The 24,503-nt window shown below is 34.8% G+C and overlaps 1 protein-coding gene across 1 annotated transcript in view; it reads left to right on the plus strand.

The window, feature by feature from the left end:
• LOC131432731 (adipokinetic hormone/corazonin-related peptide receptor variant I-like) overlaps nt 1-24,503 on the plus strand; it is a 328,522-nt gene that overhangs the window by 258,524 nt on the left and 45,495 nt on the right. The window contains exon 4 of the mRNA XM_058599210.1: nt 16,515-16,716. Coding sequence (XP_058455193.1) covers nt 16,515-16,716 — 202 coding nt within the window. The remainder of the gene's footprint in view (nt 1-16,514; nt 16,717-24,503) is intronic.

Genomic DNA, 24,503 nt, shown 5'->3' on the forward strand with positions numbered 1-24,503 from the left:
TTGTGGTTGTAAGTGAGCTGTCAGAAAGCCTAATTGTAACATCACCTACATAGTTATTGTTGGCCTGGTAAGCTATATGAGTAATCTTACATTTATTCGCCATATGTCATTCATTTTTGGGAGCTTGTCTTTATGGCTCAGAGTCACAAACTACGTAAATAAACGACATAATAAAAGATTCAAAAGTGTGACGATTGATTGAAATGTTTGATTGTAGAGCATTAGAAATTTTGGTTGCCTTGTTCCACATCAATAGCTCGAACGACCTCATGGGGCTGATACTTGTAGTTTTTTTATAGAGCCTTCAACCAATATAGACAAACAGAAATCGCCAAAAATTTTGAATTTAAATATTCTTCGATGTTAAGATTTAGTTTACTCATCACGTCCGTTGTGAAAATACTCATTTGAAATTCTCTTTCAATTTAGGAAAGTCTCAAGATATTGATATGCATTTGACATTTATTCTTCACACCCGTTCTCAAAACAATAACATTGTCATGGATGTCATAATCTTGGATTTTGAAAAGTTCTCACTCGTTAACCCCGTTGTTCATGTGAGTTTTCAACATCTTGCATCACACAAGAGAAAGAATATACTTATGCCAACAATTTGTGGGGCATTTTGTTTGCTTTTGCATGTTTCTATCGAATAATGAATATGTCACTGTGTGTTGTTTTCTCAGAGTTGAGCTGTTTCCGTTTCCCTCACAACAACAGCTAACTCAGTTTGTTCGGCAACATTCTAAGCTAACGAAGCGTTGCTTCCCTCATAAAAGTTAAACTATAGGAAACTCGGGGGTGGTCGATTAGTTTTGAAATTTGTTGATCCAAACCTTCCCGCAAGACTCCAAGTCATGATGACCTGACACATTTCACCACTGCGAAAGTTGGTTCACAGAAAACAGACAGACCGGAAAAGTATGTCTCGGCTCTTTCCGACTTCGGAGAAAGCCTAACTCGTTTCATCCTACTTACGTTACGCAATAAGCATCGAATTTCACGTCATATTAGCTTGTCATAATTTTTCCGTCTGCTGAAAATTGACTGTGTATATAATATTTAATGATTCGTGATGAAGATGATTCAGTGTGACGGCGAATTTGTTGAGTTATTTGTATTTTTTGTTGTTGAACGCTGAACTGAATTGTAGGTCATCCAACAATGTAAATCCTAATGAAGTCAACGCTAAGTTGTTTAAGAATAGAGAAACTTGTTTGTTTCTACAGTGGAAACTGAAGAAAAAATGTTACATAACAACGTTGCTGAATCTTTCTTCGTCATTCTAAATTATTAAAACCAACTAGGATACATCAATCACGGTATGGCGGCAGATCTATAGAATTTGATTTATGATTCTTTGTGTAACTTTGATTTTTATATCAATCAAACTTATGCAGACTCCTTACTAGGCTCCCCTAGGAACAGAAGCACACGATAGATAGACCATGTGTCATCGATTGTAACAAGCAGTGGTAGTCAGATGGAGCAGCACTTGGAAAGTACGGTTGTTGAGTAACATCTCTTATTTGAACGTTTCCAAGTATTCTATCGACACTTTTGCGACCTGGAATTGAGCATTTTCAAGTTGGACAATGATTCAAATTTATCCTTGTTTTGTGCCCGTTACTTAATACGTATCACACCTAGCTGATCCCACCAAATGCAATGTCCGGATGCGCATAAGATTTTTATGATGGACTCATTTTTGTCGCCTTACACAATGATCTCGAGCAAAGAAACGCCGTTCGAGAAGTTTTAAATTGAGAAGTCATCTGATAAAGTAACGTTTTGAAAAAATGCAAACCAAGAGCTCATTTTTTGCTGTATTTCCTAAATACCTGAAACATAAATTGTGGATTGGGAGGCTACCTTCTTTTATTTGCAATAAATGTTCAATCTATTGTTTCTGTAACTTTCCTGATATTTCTATCAAAATGTTTAAGATATTTTAGTCATAAAAGCTTCGTGGAAACATATACAACCAACAAAAGTGTAACAGTCGAAAATTGGTTATTTCCACGTCGCGAAATAGTGAGTATTTCAACTCACTTAAAATTCTAGCAATTATTCGACTGGTTATCAATGGACTGTTGCAACTCGATGGTATCAAAAATGCAATTTCGTTTTAAATGACCAGGTAACTTAAATGGAACGCAGGTGAAAGGGCTTCATATGTATATTTTATACTACCATCAAATTAACAAACCTAATACAACAACTGGAGTAGGATCGAGACAATGTAGTCTTTTTCGTGTCTCTAAATTCAAATCATAACACATATGAATTTGAGTTTAGTTTGTGTAGAACAAAGTAATCAATTTTTTCATCAGGAGAGCACATAGCTTTAGCATAAAATATTGCATAAAACATCTCACATACCTAGCAGGCAATAATAGCCTACTGTGATGTACAATTTTACTCTTCAAGCTTCATATGTCATTCCGATTTCAAATCTACTTCTTTTCACATCGTAAGTGTTGGTTGTCAACGCGTTAAAAGTGCTATAAATCCAATTCCAGTGACACCGATTGATGGGACAGCATTCAAGCTATACTGACAGCTAGTTCCCATTTATGGTCCAACTGAGTTTGACCGATGATAGCTTCACGGCAACACTGAGCCACCAAAGCCCCGAGAGAGAATTTTTTATTTTGCGTGACTTGGTTCGTAATTTCTGCGCCGTAATCGCGGAGCGACGTGATCACACGTTAAAAGCTTCGCCGGAAATTGGAAAGAAAGTTGACAGAATGTCACAACCTGTTTGTGACTCCAAAAAATGAAATTATTCTAGTCTTAAGGTGAAATGTAGCGTCATAAAATGCGCGCAAAATTTTATCCGCTTCAGTTGAACGAACCGTCGCACAAAGCATAGGGTAAAGTTTTATAATATGCCCCCCTTAAGAAAACATTGAGATATTTCCAAGTGTATTGATATATTTTCCTCGAGAATGTAAGTATTTCACTGCAATACGGATGAGGAACATAATTTTCAATGACTCCAATAGAAAAGATGAGAATTGATTGATATAAACACATTTTCCAAAACGGCTACATTCTTAGTTTTTTTCGCTCGCCTCAGACATAATGCCCCAGCAGCCGTAAAATGTGACTCACAACAAACCAGTGGCATGACACACAACAAAAGACATTTTATCCCACAACAATGATGCATTGTGCTTCTTGAAATGTCCATAAAGTTACTGTTTTGAGATAATCAGTATGTCAAAGAAATGGCGGATAAAACATCTATTTAGTCGAAGCAAAACTTTACATCGAAAAGCTGCCAAATGAATTTTTTAGTTTTTTCATACTTTCCTGCAAACGATAACCACCAAACTTGCATAGCAGAAAGATCCTACGAAAAGATAGTGTTAGTGATAAAACTTTGGTTAAGAAAAGTCTTCAATGCTTAAGAAAGGAAAGGGGGCATTTTGGCTAGTAGGGGCGCTTTATAAGACTTTCCCCTACCAAGAAAAACGGCCACATAGAAACAAGAACTTTTTTCAATGATTGAGCGCAGTGGGTTTACCTCTCGTTATATTGGCTTGTAAAAAAGACGGGACGTAATGGATTTTAGAATTCTTCACACTTTGAATATATGCTGATTCAATCATCATTGTTAGTGATTACTCTTACACTAGAGCTATAAATCATGAGTATGAATGATTAACATGAGGTTATATGTATATGTATTGACTAACTTGCTAACCATGTATATGCCTGATTTTAGTAGCAAGCATCGATTCTCCTTCAAAAGAACGGTTGAAGACAAGAGAACATTCAAGTATTTTCGATATCTTTGCCAGTCGTTCACCAGGCCCTTCCCGCCGATAAGATAGAATTTACGTAAAAGTATTCACCATTAACTTTTTTTCGGAAGCGACTTTCGGAATTGTATAGCATGATGAGTCTAGAAATGTCTGTTTCAACGATAACGAACCGAAGACCAAATAGCCTCTGGCCTCCGGTGCCAGAAATCATCAATAGTTTAATAATTTCTTAGATTACATTATTGGAATACATTCCAATTATAACTAATAGTTCATCATACCATGCAGTTAAAATTATTTAGTGAATCTTTTCTCAAGCACATATTTGGGGCACGAAATTGAATATAAAGTTATTTCGTAGTTCCTTATTATTCAATCGATTTTGAAAGCAAAATCAAGCGTTGATTCATTGTATTCATAATAATTGAAAAACCAATGAATTCCAATAAGTTTTCCATGCTGACTGGCTCGAAGCTGGCCCTCAATGTTTATCACATTGTTTGTATAAATGACAGCTACTTAGAAAATAAACGATTTTTTACAATACTCATTTTATTGTATTCAAGTCGTTTTTATTTCAACACAAAACCCAATGCTGCATAAATTCGCGTCATTATTTTATATCTATTTTTTGCTCACGATATAATGCCACCGTGCCCACCGTGCATTTCTCAAACCACCTCAATACGAAACAGCAGCGCGCAAGCAATAAAAAAAATGCAGAAAAGTTTATGAAAACTTTTTCAATTTTCGGTTGTTTTCGCTAAAATTTTATAATTTTGAGTTGCATTTTCAGATTCTTTGTGAAATTCTGCTACAAATACTACTTTTCAGTTCCAAAATCATCCCCGTGAGACGGAACAGTGACCGTTTATACATTTCAAAAACCAATTACGGCTCGGCAAAGCAAAATTTCAAAATTCTAAGAATACTTAGTTATGATAAATTTGATTTCGAAAACTTAAGTGTTTTTGGTTTTTCGAAAATCGGTCTAGTTTTTGAATAATTGATCAAAAACGCGATTTCCGCATTCCGCTACATTTCACCTTAAGTCGGCATTTAAGAGCTAAAGCAGTGTGCTTCAATAAAAATATACTGTTAAATAAAAAAAACCTGTTTTAATCCACCTAGTAGTGTAATGATGCCTTTCTCATATTGCTCATAACATCATAAATATTTCCGTAGAATTCGCAAAAACAACCTATTAGTTTGTGAAAATCGATTTGACCATCTTGAAAACTTTGTTTTTTTGCAGTTTTTAATCAACATTTCAAATTCTTTCGAAACCGGATTCAGATGACCGGAATAGCCGAAGTTGGTTCCTTTTTCCAGTAATCAATAACCAATTTGAACCTAGTTAAACCTGGACTTGCTATCTCATGCTCTATATCGATTGAACCAATTAAACGAAATTTAACAAATGAAACGAAATTGCGTTTCTGTTACTTCTGCATATGTAAGTCAAGCTAAACAGCATGCGATAAATTTATTTTGAAATTATTCAAAATTCAAGAAAGTTTGAAAACCTGTTTTACGATCCACATTAAAATTCCATAGTAATAATATATAAGATTTTTTACGACTGAACCTGAATTCATGAACTGGATTTTGGACACGAATTCTAGGTTTGGATTCTGGGTCTGGATTCTGAAAATGAATTCTAGATCTGAATTCAGGAGCTGAACCTGGATTCTGGAAATGAATTTTTGAATTGAATTGTCGGTCTGAACTTTGAAAGCGGACCGTCGACTTACTTCTGGATTCTGGACTTGAATTCTAGATCTTTAAAATGAGTCTGGATCTGGTTTCGGTACCTGGATTCCAGACCAGAATTCTACAATTCTGTATCTGAACTCTGGACATGAATTCTAAATCTGTTCTGGAATTGAATTTTGTAAATAAATTTTGTACCTGCATTCTGAATTAGGAACTGGTTTTTGAACTTGGATTCTGGTTCTAGAAACCGGAGTTCTGGACTTGACTTCTGAACTTTAATTCAGAACCATGATTCTACATCTGATTTCTGGACTTGTATTTTCAACCTGGGTTTTGGACCTGAATAATAGAACTGGATTTTGGACATGAATTCCAGATTTTTTACCAGTGCTAGGATTCTGGATATGAATTTTGGACGTGGATTATGAACCAGGAGCAAAAGTTTTAGAAAATATTTTTTTCATTATTTGCGATTCTAATACTACTGAAAATTTGATCGAAAATAGCTAATCATATTTGCGATGGTATAGAGTTAGAATGATTATGTTAAACAATTTTGGCTCATCCTGGAAAGGCGAACCAGAATAAAATAACACGTTTCTAGAAAAAAAATGCTCCCACTGTCAAGATATGAAAGTCCTGCGATCTTCGACGGTTCATCAAAATTTTTACGAATTTTATCTTAGAACGGTATGGTTTTTTTATACCAAATTTGTCTTAGAATTTAAAACTTCGGGAACTAAAATTCATCAATTTTTTTTAAATCGAGATCTAAAATTTCAAAATTCATTTAAAAAAAAGACTCCAAAGCTCAGGAAAATTTTGAGGTTGAAGAAATGTTTATGTCAAATGTAATAGATTTGCCTGAAACGACGAGATCTAGAGTCGTATAAAATAAAACTATTTTAACTCTCGAACTTGAAAAAAAAATTGAGATTTCCCGAAATCGAAAATTCTGTTTTTTATGCCAATGTCTTTAAAATATCTTGAACTTCGAGTTCTAATGTTATCTCAAATGTTTTCTTGGAAGAAAAATCGACACTGGAATTCCGAAAACGAATTTTTTTTAGCCGAATGTCTTAGAATTGCATGAAATGTCGAGATCAGGTGTTACCTCGACGTTTAAGGCAATTTTAAGATATTTAGCATCAACAATAAACTTACTATCTCGGAGATCCCAAAATTCCAGCATCTCGAATGGGGAAAAAATCAGTAAAACTCCTACAAAAATCATTGCCTCTCATGAAAGAGGAACAGCGCTTTAAAACCCACCGAAACCCACAGCATATAATCCTTTTTCACGGCACAACAGAATGCAAGTCAATTCAATAATAATTTCGATTGTTTGAAGAGGTTCGGTTTAAATGATCGCGTCCATTCTATGCGAACTGCAAAGAGTATATATATATATACGAAATAGTCGTCTTATGTAGTGGAAGCGGCTTGATAAAGATGGAAAGTCATGCATTGTTCATTATTTATTAAAATTCCGACAACCAATTATCTCAAATATATAGTTTTATCTCTTCGATACGATACAACCTGATCACCGCATTCCTATATAAAATTCAAAGAGTAGTCCTACGTCAAAACGTGCGATATCAGTTCAGCGAACAGTTGTACAGATATCTACGCACTTGCATATTTGATTAATAGTCAATTTTCGGGAATGGTAATCCCTTTCAGGGAACTTTTTAGAAAGTCTAATTTTTGTTTTTCAAGAGGTTTGCAGACTTGCTCTCTGAAAATAAGATCTTTTATTTCGTATTGAACATGTAGGATTTCGATAAAATGCGACATGTGATGATTTTATTGTTAAAAAAAAAGATAATGCCACCGAAAATTCATCGAATTTCTATAGAGACCTATGACGTTATTTCTCTAAATGTCAAAACTTGTGAACGCTGCACAGTGGTTTGAATCGACAAAAATGTGAACTTGATTTCGTGATTTGATAACAATAAAAAATGTGCAAAGCCTACTACGATAAAAGTTCATTTCAACAACTTTTTCCCCTAAGAGATAGAAAAACGATGTCTTCTACAAAGTTTTAGAACTTCTAACGAAAAAAAAAACTTTGCCGAAGAAACTAAAGGTCTAACGCTTATAATTTCGGATATATTAAGCATTTTCGTTGGAAACCAATTAAAATCAATTTTTTGTACATAACTTTTTTCGCAATTATTTTCAGCGTCTACTATGTTCTAGACAATTACTAAAAACGTAAAGTTACACATTTTTGTTTTAGACTGTGCACGGTTTGGCCTTTTCCCTAAAAAGTTGTTTAACATTTAAACGTTTATATACACTAACTTTAACTACTAATAGGAAGCAGGGTCGCAGACCAAAAGGCACATACATGTACTTTTTGGAAAGCTTAAATCAAGTGATATAAAGATACGAAGTGCGTAACGTGGCCCTTTTAAATTGTGTAAATAAGACAACAGAATATAGAGTACTGTTTTGTCAATTTTCTTAGGAAAAACGTACATTAATAAAATTGTTTATCTTCATATCACGCGTTATTTTAAATATCGACCGATAAGTTACCTTTAGGCAAAAACTTTTGCAAGAAATTACAGTCCAGGTATAAGAAATAGAGCATTCGTTTTAACACCAGACGAAAGAGAAGACTTTTCACTATAGCTTACTATTATGACTTACTCTCAGCGAGTACCGAGTTTTTCGGAACTCCTCTTCAAAGTGAATGTTGATAGGTGTCTTATTGACCGTTATCACAAAAAATCGTGAGACATTGCTGACTTCAGTAGAAAATGTAATAGAATTGCAGTAAGGCAACAGATTAGTAGCAAATTCCCTAAAACCAAACAAACTTTTTTTTGTTAATTATTGTTCTTTATTCTTAGTCTGTGCACATTTTTATACTCAAGTTCTGACATTTCTCTTTCAAAAAATGTCTAGGCTCATAATTTAGATCATTCGATTTGATACTTTACCGTACACGCCTGTATGTAAAGTTAAACCACTCACTCATTTTATTGTAATATTAACGACCAAATGCTCCAGCATTTGTATTATCAAATCTTTCGTGTTCTTAAAAATAATATGCAGTGCCGCTCTGCCTAACACCAACAGCGCATATTTGGAGCAGGAAATTTAATATAAAGTTACTTCCCTGTGCTTCATTTTTCAATATACTTTAAAAGTAAAACTTATCGTTAATATCAATAAACGGTCATATTCATTGAAATTAATGTATTCCAATTTACTTTAACATCGAGGATGGTTTTGAATCAAATTTTTGATTCAACTGATGTCCATTTCATAGTACTATTTATCTAGAAATCGTGAGAATTTCATTATTTTTTTCAGTGTATGGCTTAATTCATAAGAATGTATTTCGTAGAATGACATGATTTTACAAAAAGGCTTCAGCCTTTCAAGCAGGCTACACTTACACATTTCAACACTCAAAAATTGATCTCAGAAGACTTAAATTTCAACGATGTTTTTAGGCGTACTGGTAATTCATTTTTCATCTTTTGTGCTAGTGCCGGTGATATTTAGACTGATTGTTGCAGTTTAATACACTTAATACATTTTCAAACTAACGCAATGAAAGGGAGATATTTGCTAGGCCTACTTGTTCATGCTGTGAACCAAACATTGGCGGTTCGTTTGTATGGGACTAAGATAGAGGTGGGCAATTCGCTCCTGAGCTGTTCCAGTGAATCGAATCATTGAAGTGAGCTGACAGCTCACAGGTCTTTTCAAAAGAACCGCAGCTCACCAGCTCACTCATTTGCTACCCAGTTCACTGCATTATGACGAAGGGAACACGCTACGAGCTGATCGGATCTTCGGCTCTTTGAAACATTCAATTTAGTCGACATCAATTAAAGATAAATTAATTCGCATTGCATTCATTGCATCATTGCAAATTAATGATTCAATTTCGATCATGCATATGAAAGAAAACCGGTGCATAAGAAAAGCGGCGCACAAAATGAACCTTAAGTTCAAACTAAAAGAGCTGATGAGCTGATACATCGAATCGATTCACTATGGTGAGCTGATCGGTTCGGAGCTGTTCACCAAAATGAGCTGTTTTGCACGCCTCTAGACTAAGAGCAAATTCAGCAACTAGAAGTTCTATATGGAAGATTTATAATAGAACAGAAACTGGAGCAAACGTATCCTCAGCAAGCCGTTCTAGTTTTATTTATTCGACCAGTTCTTCTGTCAAATTTAAAACTGGTCTACGATACCGTTCTATTTTTTGTATATTTGAAACACGAGTAAAACACTGCTGGGGCTGCCAGTTTTTCTTGTTATAAAATCCAGATTTAAATTTTGTAACTGGCATAAATTATGCATCTAGAACTAAAACACTAATGAATATGCCCTAAGGGGTATTATTATTTGTATTTGGTTTAACTGCTAATTAAAAAGAAAATGAATGTTAAAAATGTATCACAAGCTGATAGTTCTAGCTTTCAAGACTAATTCCAACATTTCTGTAAGCCGATGATGAGCCGAAAGACTTTTCAACTTTCATTATGGATGACGAAGACGTACGTGAAAGCAGACTTCCGGCAGCTTCTGGGACTTCTGGTTTTTATGCTTTTATGCTAACTCATTTGTGATAGCCGGAACGAAGCAACGTAAAGCAATGACTTCAAAAGTGAAAGTAGACTACTTCTAAGGTCACTCAATAGTCCTACACGTTTTAACCGGATTAAGCCTCGTGCTTAATTACTCAATAGATGTTTTGCAGGAAGGACTTCAATCCACCGAGCGCACTGGAACTACGGACAATTGAGAAGTACTGGACCATCAAAACGGGGGCACTTCGATAACATCTTAAATTAGTAAAATCGAAGGATGATATGAAGAAAATTGGATTACCACGCAAAACATTTTGGTCCAAACGTTGTACAAGAAAAAGTCAAGTTTCAAGTAAAAGGGCTTTGGCTATGGTATTGAAATGAAATAAAATTAACATGGGACAAATTAATACATATCTTCGATTTGAAAGTTTGGAGAGGAACGATTGACTATGTGAGTTTTGTGGAATTACGATCATTATTGGATGAAAAAGATACATCTGAGAGCCATGGAAAAAAATCAAAAACTTGGTAAATGGATTCCACACAAAATGAACGAACGACAAAGAGAAATTGCGAAAAGCTTTGTGCAAAAAAATCTTTTACCATACGAAATAAGGAGTGTATCGAAAATAAGCTATCCACATACATTTGTGTTGTATGCAGTGTTGCTAAGCTCATTAAAACTGCCACCTAAACATCAAACACTCTCCTGTAAGCGTGCTCCACACATATTTTTTTCGCATAAGTGTTCTACGGTATTCTTAACTGGTTAGAGACGATCAAACATTCTCCACCTCAGTCGTGCTCCTTTCGGCTCTCACTCACTCACTCGTGTACAGACAAGCATGCACACTCCTCCTGCACCCGTTACTCATCCACTCTCGCACTCTTGTCGTTGCTTACTCGCTCTTTCGCTTCCACTCGCTCTTTCGCTTCCACTCGCTCTTTCGCTCCCACTCGCTCTTTCGCTCCCGCTCGAACTCTAAGTTCTATTGACATTGCTGCGTTGAGGTTCCATTCGTTATCGTTATTATAACGACAATAATAAAAATCTAATCACAAAGCATGTTTCATGCAACAGTTTCAACCTTATTACCGCTATTTACTTGAATTTCGTACAGAGAATTAACAGGAGTACAGGACTAGAGCGAACACAAACAATCGTTCAAACCAGCCCCTCACCGGAGGGCTGTTTCAAACACTGCGCAAAACCCTGAACTCCTGTTACTTCTACAAATCAAATTCATACTAAATAGCGTTTGATTGGGTTTAATCCAATTAGACCATGAGAGTAAAACAATCCTGGAATTTAAACGAAGTGTTTTTCTCGGTAATCAATATTCAGAATGTTCTTTTACTGAGCTATTGGGTATTGAACTTTCGACATGTGAATATTATCATCTGCTAGTGAAAATCGTATCAGTCCTTTTTATTTCTTCGAGGAGCTGTGAAATACAAAAGCAGCATCACACTCTAGCGACTATCATGGTGCTCGCATAAGCTACGATTTGCCAAAAAAAAAACTATCATGCGCAGCACACTGCCAGTACACTGGAAGAGTGCTCACTCTCCATGTGTGTAGATGTGGACTCGCTCCTGGAGTGATTCCTAACATAATGTGAAAGATTGTGGGCTGACTCGTAGCAGTAACCCACTCGCAGTAAGTGTTTACTCCTGCTGACTCTTACTCATTACACCCAAAAGAAAACACCACTCGTGTTCTGAATGTACCTTGTTGTGAGTCAGTCATAAGCGTACGCGAAGGAGTGCGAGTCAGACAGAATACGTCTCGCCATCGCTCGAAAATGTGCTGCGTGCACTGGGCTCTCGCTCTATTAGCAACACTGGTTGTATGCATGTATTTGTGATGGTTGTTATGCTCAGATCACAGCATGCTGTGCGTTTGGCTGTCAGCTTTCGTTTGTTGACTTGTTTGTGTGGTTGAAATTCTGCGTTTTCAAAATGTCGCGTATTGAAAAGGAAGTGAAAATTAATGTTCTGGACACATGGCTAAGTGAGAAGGGTATTACTATGCGAAAATTGACGAAGCGGTTTGGAATTCATCATGCTAATGTTAAAACCGGCACTAATAAGTTTGGGGAACACTATTCTTTAGATGAGCTACCAGGAAAAGGCACAAAACCAGGTTCTTCCAACCTGAAACTGGACCAGAAAGTGGTATCTCTAATAATGAAGAACAAATCAATGTCAATACGTGATTTGGCAAAAAAAAACCGGAACGAGTGACGGAATGATCCAGCGTATCAAGAGGCGAAATCACCTGAAGACCTATAAGAAGCAGAAAATCTCAGAAAAAGTGTAGAAACAAACAGAAGAAGCGAGCAGCAACAAGGGCCCGGAAATTGTATTCGCGTTCTTTGCAGTGTCCGGATGCATGCGTTTTGATGGACGATGAGACTTATGTAAAGGAGGACTAAGAAACACTTCCATTCCGCAATACTTTACCGTCGTCGTTGGGGAAGATGTGAGCGATGCGAACAGGTCGATTCAGGTGGAGAAATTCGGTCAAAAGGTACTGGTATGGCAAGCAATATGTTCCTGTGGTTTGAAGTCAACCATTGTTTACACTACCGGAACTATAAACGCAGAAATCTATCGATCTGAGTGTCTCCAGAAGAGATTGCTGCCTTTATATAAGAAGCATAGTACACCTCAACTGTTTTGGCCGGATTTAGCGTCGGCTCACTATGACAAAACCACTCTTAATTAGCTTGCAGAAAAGGGTAATTTCGTTGAGAAAAAAAAATCGATCCACCAAGTTGCCCTCAGCTTCGACCCATCGAACGTTACTGGACAATCGTGAAGAGGGTTTTCAAGAGAACTGGCAAGGCAGCTGGGAACAGGAGTTAAAAAAATGTGGGCTCAAGCGTCCAACAAAATGCGATGCAACACTTGTCCAGAACTTGATGAAGAGCGTTCGATTCAAAGTTCGAAAATTCGTGAAGGAATAACTTAAATTTCATCGGTTTTGATTATGCTCAAGTTTAACCTCGTACAATAAGGTTTAAATTTTAATTTGAATAAGATATCATTTTTTATCATAATTAGAAAGCAAAAATTGATAATAGCTTATTTTCAATACACTCCTTAAAGAGTTTCTTGCATCGGGTTGTAGCTGGCTACAAGCATTGATACATATTAAAAATCCAAAAGGTAAAATATTTTGGGTAACGCCAGGACAACTATCAACATTGAGTGCAAGTTCGAATCTTTTTGTGAAAAAGAAAATGCTATTTTCGCGGTGGGATCCGAACTCGTAGTTTACTAGGAGTTTCTTAAACCAAATGATCAAATGATCAAATGATCAAATGATCAAATGATCAAATGATCAAATGATCAAATGATCAAATGATCAAATGATCAAATGATCAAATGATCAAATGATCAAATGATCAAATGATCAAATGATCAAATGATCAAATGATCAAATGATCAAATGATCAAATGATCAAATGATCAGATGATCAAATGATCAAATGATCAAATGATCAAATGATCAAATGATCAAATGATCAAATGATCAAATGATCAAATGATCAAATGATCAAATGATCAAATGATCAAATGATCAAATGATCAAATGATCAAATGATCAAATGATCAAATGATCAAATGATCAAATGATCAAATGATCAAATGATCAAATGATCAAATGATCAAATGATCAAATGATCAAATGATCAAATGATCAAATGATCAAATGATCAAATGATCAAATGATCAAATGATCAAATGATCAAATGATCAAATGATCAAATGATCAAATGATCAAATGATCAAATGATCAAATGATCAAATGATCAAATGATCAAATGATCAAATGATCAAATGATCAAATGATCAAATGATCAAATGATCAAATGATCAAATGATCAAATGATCAAATGATCAAATGATCAAATGATCAAATGATCAAATGATCAAATGATCAAATGATCAAATGATCAAATGATCAAATGATCAAATGATCAAATGATCAAATGATCAAATGATCAAATGATCAAATGATCAAATGATCAAATGATCAAATGATCAAATGATCAAATGATCAAATGATCAAATGATCAAATGATCAAATGATCAAATGATCAAATGATCAAATGATCAAATGATCAAATGATCAAATGATCAAATGATCAAATGATCAAATGATCAAATGATCAAATGATCAAATGATCAAATGATCAAATGATCAAATGATCAAATGATCAAATGATCAAATGATCAAATGATCAAATGATCAAATGATCAAATGATCAAATGATCAAATGATCAAATGATCAAATGATCAAATGATCAAATGATCAAATGATCAAATGATCAAATGATCAAATGATCAAATGATCAAATGATCAAATGATCAAATGATCAAATGATCAAATGATCAAATGATCAAATGATCAAATGATCAAATGATCAAATGATCAAATGATCAAATGATCAAATGATCAAATGATCAAATGATCAAATGATCAAATGATCAAATGATCAAATGATCAAATGATCAAATGATCAAATGATCAAATGATCAAATGATCAAATGATCAAATGATCAAATGATCAAATGATCAAATGATCAAATGATCAAATGATCAAATGATCAAATGATCAAATGATCAAATGATCAAATGATCAAATGATCAAATGATCAAATGATCAAATGATCAAATGATCAAATGATCAAATGATCAAATGATCAAATGATCAAATGATCAAATGATCAAATGATCAAATGATCAAATGATCAAATGATCAAATGATCAAATGATCAAATGATCAAATGATCAAATGATCAAATGATCAAATGATCAAATGATCAAATGATCAAATGATCAAATGATCAAATGATCAAATGATCAAATGATCAAATGATCAAATGATCAAATGATCAAATGATCAAATGATCAAATGATCAAATGATCAAATGATCAAATGATCAAATGATCAAATGATCAAATGATCAAATGATCAAATGATCAAATGATCAAATGATCAAATGATCAAATGATCAAATGATCAAATGATCAAATGATCAAATGATCAAATGATCAAATGATCAAATGATCAAATGATCAAATGATCAAATGATCAAATGATCAAATGATCAAATGATCAAATGATCAAATGATCAAATGATCAAATGATCAAATGATCAAATGATCAAATGATCAAATGATCAAATGATCAAATGATCAAATGATCAAATGATCAAATGATCAAATGATCAAATGATCAAATGATCAAATGATCAAATGATCAAATGATCAAATGATCAAATGATCAAATGATCAAATGATCAAATGATCAAATGATCAAATGATCAAATGATCAAATGATCAAATGATCAAATGATCAAATGATCAAATGATCAAATGATCAAATGATCAAATGATCAAATGATCAAATGATCAAATGATCAAATGATCAAATGATCAAATGATCAAATGATCAAATGATCAAATGATCAAATGATCATTTTGAACAATTCATTAATGGCCGAAAATCGGTCTGATTGGGCTCGGATACACGGCAAAGTCATTCTGCATCATGACAATGCTCTCCCCCATTCAATCTAAGTTGTATGTAAAACAATGTTGATGCTTGATTGGGAGCTTCTGCGGGATCCACTATATTTGCCAGAGCTGGAACCTTCCAATTATCACCACTTACCACCGATGGAAGCTGTACTATAGATTTCCTTTGAGATGGTATGCATCAATTGTCAAAAAGATCACAAAAAGCCTTCCTCTTGAAGATACGATTATTTCAAATGGAAAACGACGTTTTTAATTTGTGCACATGGTGTATATTATATCTTTCTAGATTCATGCATTTAAATATTTAGTTTAGAAAAAATATCCTGTGAGAACACAACCGTTAGTTACTACAGATTGTTTGGGCAGAAAATTAAAAAAAACTGAGCAACATTTCCAAATCATCAAAGCCCAATGATTTTGTGACCCTCAGAACCAAAATCAATGAGGAAATGCATCACATTTCATGTTAGTTTAGTTCCGCGATTCATGCGGCAAACTTTCGCTGGCTACATTTTTGTTCACTGAATTCAATTCAGTTAGAAGTTTTTGTCATTTCAAATATTTCTGTTGCGAACAGTTCACGGTTGGACCCAGCTGTTATAATCAGTTCTTATGAATAATACTTTTTCTTTTAATGTCGACATGGATTCGAGTTTCAAACTTACTCCAATTCTCATGCGCCAGACTCCCGGCTGTTTGCAATTCCAATTTCGTAGAAAAATATGTGAGAGATTGAAAAAAAAAGAATGAAACACGGCTTCGTGATATTATTTTATGTGTTTTTTTTCCTTTCGAAACATTTCACGTGGTTCTAAGTCCCAGCCTTCGTCGAGCCACTGAACGCCACTAACCGCCCACCTAATAATTGAATTCCACCCTCTTCATCCCGTTCGCAGAGCATAATCTTCCGAGTTCAGCAGCACCCGCAGGTGCCAGGCTTCACGCAGTGCGTAACGTTCGGATTCTTTCACACCCCTGGCATGGAAACGGCCTACAACCTGTTCTGCGTGATAGCGATGTACTTCATGCCGCTGATGATTATCAGCGCCGCCTACACGGTTATTCTTTGCGAGATTTCGAATCGTTCACGGGAAAAAGGTGAGTGTCCCGGGTGTGATGGCAGCGGAACGAAATTGATATGGCCAATAGAGGAATGCATGGATATAAAACAGATTTGTATATTCTTCCGTTTTTTTTTAAATCATCGGTGAAACGGATAACAGATCAATCAATATCGGTAATTCGGGGAAAAAATTAAACTTGTATTTTCCAGCAATTGGAATTCTATCAACTGATTCAATTGATAAACAGCATGATGGTTATGATTCAATAAATCAATTATTCGTTTGTTACGAAGCCGTCATTTCCACAGTGCTATAGGCTTTCAACCAGAGGTATTTTTTTCTCCGGTTGATCTTTTAATCTCGTACGAAGAGTATTTAATGGTTGTTGAAAACAAGGCTCCCAAAACTTAGATATATAATCTCGCAATTTACGCAGTATTTTATGGTGCAGTTTTACAGAAACTAATTAAATCGTTATTGTTTTTACTAAACAATATTTTTTACGATACGACTATTGCAACTCTATATATATATATATATATATATATATATATATATATATATATATATATATATATATATATATATATATATATATATATATATATATATATATATATATATATATATATATATATTCCGTAACAATCTGCTTCTGGTAGGAAAGGGCAGACAATCAATACTACCTTCATAGGGGTCTGTCGCTGACGATGTCCAGCCAGCGACTGGCACCATTAAAGAAGGTGACAAGCGATTATAAATACACTCTCCTACTCATTGCTTGATCGGAGAAATAGGTATAAAGCGAGAAGACTAGTGTTTGATGGACAGAGAAGATGTTTGGATATAAGGTATCGGTCGGGTGACGGCCAGGATGTAGACCATGTTCGATGTACGCGCTATTGTGTCTGTTTGGCGTTTTAGAGTGACTAAAACAAGATTCAGAGTGGCGAAATGGTAGCGCGTATGCACGGAATGCATAAGAACGCAGGTTCGAGTCCTGTCTCTGAACGTATCTTTTTCCAAAAATTCATCTTTTCTGTTAGTTTTTCATTTATTTGGCTTCTCCAATATATGTTTCAGCTCAGTCATTGCAAAAACTGAACTTAGTTATGGCGGCTTTACGTCAAACAACTAAAATTAATAAATCGTAATTTTGATAATCATAAAACTGTTCGTGAAAATCATATAACACTTCATGGAATTGATTTTTTTTCCTGATTCATAAGTCCTAAGAATATGAAACTTTCAAATGCCTTCTCGTCAATTCATCACTTTTACTGCTCCGTGTATAAAAGCAAAGACAACATATTAACAAGATATCCAGCTCTCACATATCCCGAACAAATTATTGGCAACATTCTATTGTGCGAGCATGGCGACCTCAGGCGAGTCCGCATCGAATCTAGTACATAGAAGCAGGGGAAAGAAATGTCAAATTCGTGTGCGCCAAAATAGCAGCACTGCACACCCATACAATTGACATGATATGTTGAATGTGATGCCGTGCGAAGGCGTTGCTGAACTGAAGATTGATTTCCCTCAAAGCTGACAGGGTCTGATAAAAGTTAGGTTGACCCCGCATACGCATGGCTGCCAGACGGCTGACTAAAAGCTACCAGCGAGCAAATATGCCTGGCAGCCATTCTGGTGACCGACTGCCTCACCGCTGCCAGACATACACCTTAAACGATACAACCGTTTCCACCAGGATTTTTCCACATCGGTTCTGAGGGAGACATTATTGCCAGCTGTTTGCCATACCGCTGGCAGTCAGAGTGAACAGAACCGCAAGAGAACCGGTTATGATTAATCTGTTTCGTCTTCGTTTGTATTTATCACTTTGTTTTGATTTTCGAATTCTTGTAAATAAAACTAACTCACATGTTAAACTTAAACAATTTTATTCATTTTCCGAAATATAATAGTGAACAACTCTCAAATTAAGTGGTAAAATTTTCGCTGATCTGACTGCGGAACATTTGGTGTCGTTTCTAACGTAACGTTTCCAGCAGATCCATTGATTCTGTATGCTGAATTTCCTTGCGAATAAATTGTTTCTGCGGCTTGAATCAACTCTGTAGCAACGTTAGACGATGAGAGCTGCTGCAAAGAAAAGAGAAACGAATGTAGTCCAAGAATATGTTGTAAGTAAAGTTGAATTCAATTTATTTTATATGTTAACTTCGTATCTATCCTCGAAGAAAAACCTTCATCCTCCAAAGCCATCAGAAAGTGGGTTTATTTGGAGGAAAATATTTATCATACTTTTAAGTCCAAAAAAAATATATCTGCCATTTCCCATATTACGAATCAGAGCATTAAGTATATGCGCTTTTCTTCTAAAAGTTGTTATTGATCTCGGCAAAAATGGAAAATATTTATGCGAAACCAGTTCATTAGATCATCAACTGCCGTTACCGCAATATTGTATTGTGTTGACCAAGTTATAAATTTCAACCCAATGTCATTTACTTGACACGCTTCATGATCGTCATCTGTATCACTATCAGAGTTGCCATTTTAAAATCTGTGTTTTGTCTTGAAAAATCTGTGTACCATCTGTGTTACATATTTTCGGTCATAATCTGTGAAAATCTCTGAAAAACATTTTGAAAATCTGCCATTTTTATTAAATATTCACAAAAATCTGTAGAAATCTGTGAATTTTGATAAAATCTGTTTTCTGTCACACATAATCTGTGTGGCAAAATAGGCAACAAAATCTGTGGTTTTACAGAAAAATTTGTGAACATGGTAACTCTGATCACTATCTGTGATGTATTCTCTTTGATTGGTTTGATCAACAAGGCTATTCATAGGCAACATATCATCTTTAGTAAAATCCGGTGCCGACGGTGCGAAAAACTCGGCGAGGAATATTGGCGGCAATCAAATGAATTTTATGCCGGATCCGACGTTCCAATACATGCACACGCCTGCAGCACAGTCATCGTCGATGAGGAAAAAAAAAGTTCCCGGATCGTCCCGTCCCGGATCGTCTCGAATGGTCTCCGTCCAGGAATAGTGCGAATAGACTTTAAATCTCGAAGCTACATATTGTAAGTTACTCTTACATATATTCATATATTATAAAAAATACAACAACTCTCCTACAGACAAAACTGATTTTCCTGACTGGCTATAATATCCAGGAATTTCGACACAAATCAAATTTAATGGGACTGTGCTCTACAGTTGTTATTTTCTGGAAAGAAAACAGTAAAGTTAGATTTTTTAACCTTTTTAAGTTGTAATTTGAAGGGGAAAAAAGTTTACTTTTACCCCCAAATTTATGCTAGGTGCACATAACCATTTGCACTTAAGTTTACGTTTCGTCTTCGACTCATCAGTGCGTCAGCAGATTATGTTGAACTGCTGACGCAAACCCCCGGATCAACATAATCCGCTGAGCAGACGTAAAGTTAATGCTATTTGCAAGACACTTTTTTTGTACACATGAAGTGTAACATCTAACCTGACGTCTCGAACGAAACAAGTTTCGGCTTACTGGCCGTACAGATTGTGGTAATTTGAAGGGGAAAAAAGTTTACTTTTACCCCAAATTTATGCTAGGTGCACATAACCATTTTCACTTAAGTTTACGTTTCGTCTTCGACTCATCAGTGCGTCAGCAGATTATGTTGAACTGCTGACGCAAACCCCCGGATCAACATAATCATTTTTAAGTTATTCTATTTAAAAAAGCTCAAACCTCAAATGGCAAAATACGCGCTCAGTCTGGTCACTGATATCAATTAATTCTTTCGGCAATCTATTGGAATTTTAAAACTGAAATTATTGATTTTATTTTGAAACCAACAATTTTTTTTTTTTTTTTAAATAACTATTTATTGGAATATGAGTTAAAATTAAATTATTAAGATTTAAATTGGGTGTTCAGCCACAAGTGGTGACTTTTCAGCCCTGTTATATATATATGATTTGGTTATTACCATGAAGACATCATTTGCTTCCGCAATTCTGAGATTTTTGTGTAGGGAAAATTCTAAACCTACTTGTATTGTGTAATGGGGAAAAGGAACTTATATAATAACTTACTAACTAATACAGAGAGCGAATCGATTCAATTGAAGATTGCATCGATTTTTGTCGGAATTTGCTTATAATATTATGTGACATTACATCTAATGGTTCTATATTTGTGAGTCTGTGTAACTCATTTGTACTAAACCAGGGAGGACGCTTCAGAATCATTTTCAGAATTTTATTCTGAATCCTTTGAAGCGTTTTCTTCCTGGTGGAACAACAGCTTGACCAAATTGGTACCGCATAAAGCATGGCTGGTCTGAAAATTTGTTTATAAATTAACAATTTGTTTTTTAGACAGAGCTTAGAATTTCTGTTTATAAGAGGATATAAACATTTAATATATTTATTACACTTTGTCTGGATTCCTTCAATGTGATCCTTGAAAGTGAGTTTTTTGTCATACGTTAAACCTAAGTATTTAGCTTGATCAGACCATGTCAATTCCAAGCCATTCAATTTGAGAATGTGATTATTGTTTGGTTTAAGAAAAGAAGCTCTTGGCTTGTGAGGAAAGATAATTAATTGCGTTTTTGCTGCATTTGGTTTAATTTTCCATTTTGACAGATAATCACTGAAAATATTTAAACTTCTTTGTAGGCGACTGCAGATCACTCTTAGATTTCTACCTGTGGCTAACAGACTTGTGTCGTCACAGAATAGCGATTTCTGACAACCAACGGGTAGATTTGGAAGATCAGAAGTGAAAATATTATACAAGATTGGAGCTACACTCGAACCCTGCGGAACACCGGCTCGTACGGGTAGCAATTCAGATTTACAATTCTGATAGCTAACCTGAAGAGTACGATCAGTTAAATAATTTTGAATCATTTTGATCAAATAAATAGGAAACTGGAAATCAGACATTTTTGCTATTAAACCTTTGTGCCAAACACTGTCGAATGCTTTTTCTATGTCTAGAAGAGCAACTCCAGTGGATAACCCAGAAGATTTATTTGTTTTTATCATGTTCGTAACTCTTACAAGTTGATGAGTAGTTGAATGTTCATGACGAAATCCAAACTGCTCTGGTAAAAAAATTGAATTCTCATTTATATGAGTCATCATTCTCAACAAGATAATTTTTTCAAAAAGTTTACTGATAGAAGAAAGTAAGCTAATTGGTCGATAGCTTGATGTTTCTGCTGGGTTTTTATCAGGTTTTAGGATAGGAATTACTTTAGCGTTTTTCCATCTTTTTGGGAAGTAAGCTAATGAAAAACACTTGTTGAAAATTTTAACCAGGAGTCTCAAGGCAACATCGGGAAGATTTTTAATAAGAATATTAAAATTTCCATCATTACCAGGAGCCTTCATGTTTTTGAGTTTCCTAATAATTGATTTAATTTCATCAAAATTCGTCTCAATAATGTCATCGTGTGATAACACTTGGGTTGAAATATGATCATACTTCAGTGAGACTTCATTTTCAATAGGACTCACAACGTTTAAATTGAAATTGTGGACACTCTCGAACTGCTGAGCTAGCTTTTGAGCTTTTTCACCATTTGTAAGAAGTATTTGATTTCCTTCCTTGAGAGCAGGAATTGGTTTCTGAGGTTTCTTAAGAACCTTAGAAAGTTTCCAGAAAGGTTTAGAATATGGTTTAATTTGTTCAACTTCTTTAGCGAAATTTTCATTTCGCAAAAGAGTAAATCTATGTTTAATTTCTTTTTGTAAATCCTTAACTATGTTTTTCATAGCAGGATCACGAGAACGTTGATATTGTCGTCGACGAACATTCTTCAACCGAATGAGCAGTTGAAGATTGTCATCGATGATAGGAGAATTTAATTTAGTTTGAGCTTTGGGAACTGAAAGATTTCTAGCTTCGATGATATAATGATTCAAATTGTCAATTGCTGTGTCGATGTCCGCAGAATTTTCTAAAATAGTTTCATGATCCACATGATTTTCAATGTGAGATCTGTAATCCAACCAATTAGCTCTATGATAGTTGAAAATATAACTAATTGGATTAATTATGGCTTCGTTGGAAAGTCTGAATGTTACAGGAAGATGATCTGAGTCAAAGTCAGCATGAGTAATCGGTTCACTACAAATGTGACTTTGATCTGTTAGAACCAGATCAATTGTAGACGGGTTTTTCACGGAAGAGAAACAAGTAGGATTACTGGGATGAAGAACTGTGAAGTAACCAGCTGAGAGTTGATTATGAAGTATTTTACCATTACTGTTATTTTGCCTACAATTCCACTGGACATGCTTAGCATTTAAGTCCCCTATTACGAAAAATTTCGATCGATATCTTGTAAGTTTTTGCAAATCGCCTTTAAAGAAATTTAATTGTTCGCCGGTGCATTGGAATGGCAAATATGCTCCAGCGATGAAATAAATTCCATGAATGGTTTCAACTTCGATTCCCAAGCTTTCAATAACTTTAGTATTGAAAGAAGGTAAAATTCGATGTTTAATTTGCCGTTGGACAAAAATGGCAACTCCACCACCCATTCCAGTAAACCTGTCAAATCGATGAACCACATAATGTGGATTACTTTTCAATTTTACATTTGGTTTAAGAAAAGTTTCTGTCACAATGGCAATATGAATTTTGTGAACTTTGAGAAAATTATAAAATTCATCTTCACTCGATTTCAAAGATCGAGCATTCCAATTTAAAATATTCAAATAATTATTTAACATCACTGTTAAATTTTAAATTCATTATAATATTATTTGCAAATTTCCATCCGATTTGAAATGCTTCAAAAAGTGATGAAGTCGAATTCATTTGGATGATCATTTGAAAAAGTTGATCTTGTAGATCATTTTATTTTCAGTTATATCGCCTAAATCGACTTCATTTAAAGAAGCGAATGGTATTGAAGGAATATTTATAGGTAGACTGCCATTAGAAGAAGATGATTTGGCCGGTCTACCTATTAATAAATTGTTTTCGTTTGAAGAAGAACTGCAAGGCGGTCCTGTGTTTTGATTATTTACATTAGAAGAAATAGGTGATAGATTTCTACCTAATATACCAGCATAACTGACATTAGAAGAAGATGATGACGAGGTCGATCTACCTGTCAATAAATTGTTTTCGTTAGAAGACGAATTGGCAGGCGTACCTGTTTTTTGTTTAGAAGAAATCAGTGCCTTAAAAGAATTAGGCGTGGCACCTGTAACGGTTTTCTGATTTTCAGGTATGTTCTGTAAATTTAAGGTCGTTGATTTGACTTGTTGTCGAAGCGAACGAGCGTTTAAAATTTTTTCCCTGACAGGACATTTCAAAAAATTGGATTTATGATTTCCATTGCAATTTGAACATGAAAATTCATCAGTGGTTTCATTCATTGGACAAACGTCTTTCGAATGCGATTTACCACAATTCAAACACCGTATATCCATATGACAATTTTTGGTTCCATGACCGAAGCCTTGGCAACGACGACATTGCGTTAAGTTTGCAATACGATTATGCCGTTTATAATGTTCCCAATGAATTTTAATGTGGGAAATGAAACGTACTTTTTCTAAAATTTTCAAATTGTTTACATCACTTCGATTGAAGTGTATTAGGTAAAGTTCATGGGAAATTCCAGAGCGTGGTTTAGAAGTACCATTCGCTCTTTTTTTCATAAGTATTACTTGGGAAGGGGCAAAACCAAGCAGTTCTTTTAGTTCATTTTTAATTTCATCAATACTTTGATCATTTGATAATCCTTTCAAGACAGCCTTGAAGGGTCTGTCTGATTTTATATCATATGAATAAAATTTATGAAGTTTCTCGGACAAATATCGAAT

This window comes from Malaya genurostris, chromosome 2, assembly GCF_030247185.1.
Source record: "Malaya genurostris strain Urasoe2022 chromosome 2, Malgen_1.1, whole genome shotgun sequence".
Taxonomy (NCBI): Eukaryota; Metazoa; Arthropoda; class Insecta; order Diptera; family Culicidae; genus Malaya; species Malaya genurostris.